The sequence below is a fragment of the Pinus tabuliformis genome, chromosome 2_2 (genome assembly GCF_031772625.1).
Source record: "Pinus tabuliformis cultivar Carrire ecotype Pingquan chromosome 2_2, CPIR1, whole genome shotgun sequence".
NCBI classification, from domain to species: Eukaryota; Viridiplantae; Streptophyta; class Pinopsida; order Pinales; family Pinaceae; genus Pinus; species Pinus tabuliformis.
The window spans coordinates 1,285,298,506-1,285,304,851 of record NC_142300.1 but is presented as its reverse complement, the minus strand read 5'-3'; the positions used below and the strand labels follow the sequence as shown (position 1 = coordinate 1,285,304,851).

Genomic DNA, 6,346 nt, shown 5'->3' with positions numbered 1-6,346 from the left:
TGGAGGGTTCGATACACACATGGTGATAACCAAACTTCAAGTCAATATTGTTGAAATATTTGGCCTCCTTGAGCTGGTCTAGAAGGTCATCAATCCATGGGATTGGGTACCTATTCTCGATACAGAGTCTCCATGTCTTGTTCTTCTTCTGTACCAATACAATTGGGCTCCCACAAGGTGATTAGCTTGGCCTAATGTCACCTTTCTGCAACAGCTCCTAAATTTGCCTCTTGATCTCATTGTTCTCCATAACAAAGCATCAATAGATCGGTCCATTACGTAGCGGCGTGCCCGGGGTCAGATCGATGGAGTGCTTGACCTGATAGTGCAGAGGTACCCTTGTAGGTGAGGCGAAAATGTATTAGGTCCCTATAATAGTGATTCCCCCGTTACTATTGTCATTGTAGCCCTTATTGTTATTGTTGTGCCCATATTGTCCCCATATTATTATTGTACCCCATAGAAGACCATTTTTTTTTTTACAGAAACGGTTAGATTGATGTATTGATTCTTGGCTGGAAAACCTTAATTCAGATTACAATGAGGTAAACAGAGATCAGATTTCTCATCTGTCAGGAACCAATTGACTTCCTTTCTAATGAGTCTGCGATTTTTGCTAGCTGTAATTCTTGTAGCTTTATCTATCTTTCCTAGCTTGCAGATACAGACAAACTGCTTCAATAAAAGACAGTAAAACATATTAAACTGACGGTTAAGGGATGGGATCCCAGCCTTCGTCTCCGTCTCTTAGGAGCGCTCCAGGGGGGAGAAGAACTGCTTTGTTAGCTTCAGCATCAGCTTCTTTATTATTTTCTCTCTTTACATGAAGAAACTCCAAATTCTGAAAGGTGTTTGTTAGGAATCTAATTCTGCTCAGGAGTCTTGATAATCTTAAATCTGAAGGAGAGGAATTAACCACCATGGCCATTATAATGGACTGAGAATCCCCAAAAATAATTGCATCTTTGATTCCCAGAGATATGAGCAACTTGAGCCCCTGAAGGAGAGCCAGAGCTTCAGCTTGAATGCTGGAGTTGAAGCCCACTCCCCAAGCATATCTAGATTCAGTTTTGCCTTCTGCGTTTTTAACAACACCACCTGCTCCGGAACTGTCGGGGTTGCCTTTTGCAGCACCGTCAAAGAAGAGAGTTTTCCTTGCCTTCTTTCTGCAAAACTCAACGAATTTTGTAGCATTGAGGCGGATTTGCTAGTGCTTTAGTGGGGGGGGGGGAGCCTGATATTATCAACGAACTGAAGGCCCAAAGAGGCTCCCCAAACAACGTCTTGGTCACTAAGGTCTGCACTGTCTAGCTGTTCTCCCAGACACTCTTTCAGGTGGCTTTTGATTTTGACCCAGATTGTCTTGGGGTCGCTCTTTTTGTCATTGAAGATCCTTTGGTTTCTTTCCAACCAAATGTGCCAGCAGGTTATTTTGGGGAGGGCGAGCCAGGCGTTTTTAACATGTGGATTCTGAGAAATGCCACCAGGATATAAGCGCTTCCAGTTTGAAAACAATTCTGAGCAATGATTTGGAGGATCAAAGTCAGAGTTCAAAGGACTTAACGCCTCCTTCCAAAGAATAGCTGCAAATTTACAGGTGAGCATCAAGTGAGCGGCAGTTTCTTCGTGGTCTTCGCACAGCGGGCAGCGTGAGGGACCGATTATGCCTCTTTTACGAAGTCTGTCCTCTGTCAGGATCCTGTGGTGACAAAGGAGCCAGCAAAAGATATCTATCTTGGGGAACGTTGTATGGGACCAGATCCCCTACTAGGGCCTCGGATCAGGAGGCGCATTCGGGTGCTGAGTAAGCTGTTTGTAGCCCTGCGATACTGTGTAACTACCCGGGATCGATCCCCATCCCCGAGCATCTGCTTTCCTAATATCCAGTGGAGCTTTGCCTTTTAAATGGGCGAGGAAGGTGGTGTATTCTTTGGACAGTTGCGTTGGCACTTCAAGGTTTCTCCATCTCTGCCAGTTATTATTTTCCCATTGGGATAAGTCCCACAGCGTTTTGACGCCTGCACTATCCATCCAGACTTTTAACAGGACCAGAGAGCGATCCTCAGCAATGGGGTCGCTGCCCATAATGCGATCCTCCCAAATGTTGATACGCTTTCCATTTCCCGGAATCCAGTGCGCATGTTGTTTAATTAAGACAGAGGCTTTTTCACACAACTTATGGATCATAGTACTAGGGGTGGTGATAGGATTGTCCAGACAGCGTGCTCTCTGCCCACGGAAGTACTTTTTCCATAACACAAGCTGAGCCCAACCCGGATTTGGAGCGATGATCCTCCATACCAGTTTTGCCCCCAAAGCAATATTTTGTTTGCTGATGTTCTTGAAGTGCAGCCCGCCTTCCATTCTGGGCAAGGAGATTGTGTCCCAGCTTATTAATGGGATTCTCTTCTCATTTGCTTTACCACCTTTCCAAAAAAAATTCCTTATATATTCCTCCATTTTCCTCGTGATGCCAATAGGAGCCATCATCACTGCAGCCTGATAGATGGGAAGACTATTCAGGACAACTTTTATTAGCACTGTCTTACCTGCTAAATTGAGCCAGTTGAATCCCCAGGAGCGAATTTTGGACTTGAATTTTTCCAGCAGGGGCAGCCAATCTCTGCTGAGGGCTCTTTTTTGGAAGACAGGGAGACCCAGATACTTGAAGGATGACCAAGCAGAGGAGGCTGCAAAACCAAAACAGTTAGAAATGGCTTGAATCATTCTGGTCGGTGCATTCCAGCAGAAAATGTGACATTTGCCTTTATTGAGGCTACTTCCTGAGTCTTCACAATAAGCATCCACCACTTCTTTGAATCTTTGGGCCAAGAGTAAGGAGGCAGCGCCCAGCAGGAGAGTGTCGTTCGCGAACAGAGCATGATTTATGCTTTTGACACCTCTTGCGATGTTGAGTCCCATTATTTCTTGGTCTGCCTATTTTTTATTCAAGAGGAAACTGAGGACAGAAGCCTGAAGGACAAAGAGCAAGGGGGATAGAGGGCACCCTTGCCTAAGCCCTCTGGAGGCTTTGAAGAAGTCCGTGGCCCTCCCGTTCACTAAAGGGGCGATCCATGGCTCACTGATGCATGCCTTGATCCAGGTGATGAATTTGGGTCCAAACCCGAATTTGTGCAAGACATCCAACAGAAATCTGTGCCTCACTCTGTCAAAGGCACTTTCCAGGTCCAATTTGACAACCATTCCTTTCTCTTTCCGGGTCAAGCTTGTGTGAATCGCCTCCTGGACTAGGATAAAATCGTCCACTATTTGTCTTCCCTGAATAAAACCTCCCTGGTTCTCTGGAATAATGGAAGGGAGGATGATTTTCAACCTGTTGGAAATCACTTTTGTTATCAGTTTGTAGCCTATGTTGCAAAGGGAGATAGGGCGAAATCTGGAGAAAGTGTTGGCTCCTTTTTCCTTAGGGATGAGGGCCAAGAAAGCCGAGTTGGTGCTTCCTCCTATTTTCTGACAATTTTGAGATTTCCGAACCATTCTGCCTAAATCTTTCTCCACAATCTGCCAACAGTTCTGCAGGAATCTGGCAGTGAAGCCGTCTGGGCCCGGGGCCTTATCAGGCTCCATGGCGAAAAGGGCGGTTTTGATTTCCTCATTAGTGACTTCTGCTTCCAAAGGCTGATTCATTCTGGCCGAAATCAGGGTGGGCACCTCATTTGCTAAGTTTGAAGTCTGCCCCAGGTCCTCTTTTTCACTGTACAGATTTTTGAAGTGAAGGAAGGCAACATTTTTTATACTTTGAATATCTCTGTGGATGGTGTTCTCTTCCTTGATTTCAGAGATAGAGTTGAAATTTTTCCGAGCTTGGGCTTGCTTGTGAAAGAAAACAGAGTTCCTATCTCCTGCCTTGAGCCAAAGTCTATGAGATTTGACCCTCCAATACTCTTCCTCGGCCAAGCTTGCTTTAAGGAGCTTTTGCTGAAGTTCCGCCTCCTTGTCAAGGGATTCTTTTGTGATCACTTCATTTTCTGCTTTCAGATGATGGTTCTTGAGGCATTCTTGAATCTTCTTCCTTTCCACTGATGGGTTGGGAAGGGTTTTAACCCAAGTTTTTAATGCAGCTTTCACTCTCCTAAGCTTTTCTTCCCAAACGTAGAAGGCAGAGCCGTTGACAGGTTGCTTCCATGTGTCTTTTACTAATTGCATAAAGGACTGCTCCTTGACCCAAAGTGGACTGAATTTAAAAGGGATAGGGCCTTGATCCATATGGGCCACAAGGTCAAGTTTGATGGGCCTGTGGTCAGATACACTGCAAGGAAGGATGTGCATTCTAGATTCTAAACCAAGAAGAAGGAAAGAACTTTGAACAAGAAATCTGTCTAACCTTGCCGCTATGTGACCCGGACCGAGCCTTCTGTTGGACCAGGTGTACTTGCCTGATGAGGGTTTGATGTCGATCATATCCCAATCCTGGAGCAGATCCTCCACCCATTCGCACGCCGGATCCCTTACTATGCTTCCTCCATGTTTTTCAGCCAAAGTTAATGTGAGATTTAGATCTCCGGCAATGATGATGTTTGCTAGATCTTCAGAATCTGCCAATCCTCTAATGGAATCCCAGCAGATTTTTTTATCTCTTGCGCTAACTGGAGCATACACATTAAAGAGTAGAGGGACTCCTCTGAGTCCACATGTTTCAGCTTTGTGAACAGCCAATGTAAGTTGGCTACCTCTTTAATCTTTGAGAATTTGTTTGCGTTCCAAAGGGTGCCCAGGCCTCCTGAGGCACCCCGGGCTAAGACTGCTTGTCCTTCGCTTCTCTTCCATAGATTTTTGCCAATATGGAGGAAGGCCTTATCCTCCATTTTAGTCTCCTGGATGAGGAGTATGTTAGGAGAATCGGATCTTATCAGACTTTTGATGGCTTCTTCTTTTATTTTGCTCCCCATACCCCTACAGTTCTAGGAGACGATCTTCATCACTTGCTTTTGGTGTGGGGAGCTCCTTTAGAGCTCTGGAGCTGGTTTCTAGTCATCTTAGGAGTTTTAGCCAAGAGTTTCTCGAGGGTAGGCTGACTTCCTTGTAATTTGTCTTTGTAAGTCTCCTGCTCCCTTTTTTCGCGGGCAGATTTTCGGCCTCTCAATGATCTTCTGGCCGAGGATTGTGAACCTGCTATTTCTCCTTCCTCTTCTGAGTCCTCCGAGCTTTGCACTTCCTCAGCCTCTTCTGAGGGTATCTCTTCCATTCTGTCTACATTGCTTTCGACTTGCTTTGGCTCCGATGGGGGCTCTTTGAAGGGTGGTTCTTCATTCAGTATCTCTATTCCTTGAGAGTCCTCTGGTGCTGGACTTAACTGGATAAATCTATTACCTTGTTCTTCCATGTGAGGGATTTGGGACCCAGAGCCAGTCTGGGGAGCTTTGGTATTGTTGTTACCAGTTCTTGGGGCTTTGTTTTTGGTTCTTTTAACCTGCGTCCATCCTTCCTCCTTGCCTTTCTCTGCTTCACTGTTTTTTGGACAGCCTCTAGCAAAATGGCCGTAGACATGGCACTTCCTGCACTTGAACGGAAGCTGCTCGTAATCCAGCTTTTGAACATGCGTCCATCCTCCGACCCTAAGCTTTATTGCCTCAGGCAGACTGACCTCAAGGTCGACTTCAACACAGATTCTAGCGCAATCAAATTGATCTTTGCTGTTGGCACGATCGATGAATTTACCTAAGGTGTTTCCGATGTGCTTGAGGGATTCCCAGTTCCAGCAGTGCATTGGCAGGTTGGGCAAGCGAACCCACACAGGGATGGCTGAGGGGACGTCAACTGCTGGATCAAAGTCAGGCGTCCACTTGTTGAGATACAGCCCTTGAGGGCCCATGAAATAGGGGCCATTACGAAATATCAGCTCCTTATCTTCTTTTTTAGTAAATTAAAATAGGAAGAATCCCTTCCCCAGGAAATACGACCTGACTCTGTTTTTAATGAGCGGCGCCTAGTGCCTTGCGACCCAGCTCTCTGTAATTTTTGGGGAGGGCCAGAGCCTAGTGAACTGCCCAACCAAAGCCCGCTCCGCTAAAGAGAGGGCGACCTGGATCGACTTCTCAGGGGGAAGCGAGATCTCAGGGATGTCATCCAAGCACTTTACAAATTTTGAAGCCTCGATCATTTTCTTTTTAGGAAGAGAGCTCAGCGGCTTGACAAAAGCCTCGGCTTCTGAGAGAGGGAGCGAAGGAATCTCCATTGAAGCAGCCAAAGCTCGATCTAATCGAGCTCACCCAAGGTCAACGGACATAGCCCCAGATCTGCACGGAGGAAGCCCCGTAAAACGCAGCAGAGGCCGAACCACCGTTACGACACCCCGTAGGAACAGCACCACGCGAAGCCCCATAGA

General features: G+C 46.3%; 2 protein-coding genes across 2 annotated transcripts; both read right to left on the bottom strand.

Moving 5' to 3' along the window:
- Positions 1-712: 712 nt before the first annotated feature.
- Positions 713-1,605, bottom strand: LOC149198168 (uncharacterized). Its single transcript, XM_089408944.1, has 2 exons — positions 1,253-1,605; positions 713-1,166 (listed from the first exon to the last, which is right to left on the bottom strand). Exons 1-2 carry the CDS (start codon positions 1,603-1,605, stop codon positions 713-715), a joined length of 807 nt encoding a protein of 268 aa, XP_089265070.1.
- Positions 1,606-1,767: 162 nt separating this feature from the next.
- LOC149198167 (uncharacterized) lies at positions 1,768-5,833 on the bottom strand. Its single transcript, XM_089408943.1, has 3 exons — positions 4,944-5,833; positions 3,477-4,642; positions 1,768-2,690 (listed from the first exon to the last, which is right to left on the bottom strand). Exons 1-3 carry the CDS (start codon positions 5,831-5,833, stop codon positions 1,768-1,770), a joined length of 2,979 nt encoding a protein of 992 aa, XP_089265069.1.
- Positions 5,834-6,346: the final 513 nt, after the last annotated feature.

What these genes read in the sequence shown, in the direction of transcription:
- LOC149198168 (XM_089408944.1), bottom strand. Translation starts at nt 1,605, where the DNA reads ATGCTCACCTGTAAATTTGCAGCTATTCTTTGGAAGGAGGCGTTAAGT. An exon ending in GGAGCCTCTTTGGGCCTTCA is followed by an intron (nt 1,167 to 1,252) that starts GTTCGTTGATAA and finishes TGAGTTTTGCAG; the next exon opens with AAAGAAGGCAAGGAAAACTC.
- LOC149198167 (XM_089408943.1), bottom strand. Translation starts at nt 5,833, where the DNA reads ATGGGCCCTCAAGGGCTGTATCTCAACAAGTGGACGCCTGACTTTGAT. An exon ending in GCTCCCCACACCAAAAGCAA is followed by an intron (nt 4,643 to 4,943) that starts GTGATGAAGATC and finishes ATGTGGACTCAG; the next exon opens with AGGAGTCCCTCTACTCTTTA. An exon ending in GGTTCGGAAATCTCAAAATT is followed by an intron (nt 2,691 to 3,476) that starts GTCAGAAAATAG and finishes TTGGTTTTGCAG; the next exon opens with CCTCCTCTGCTTGGTCATCC.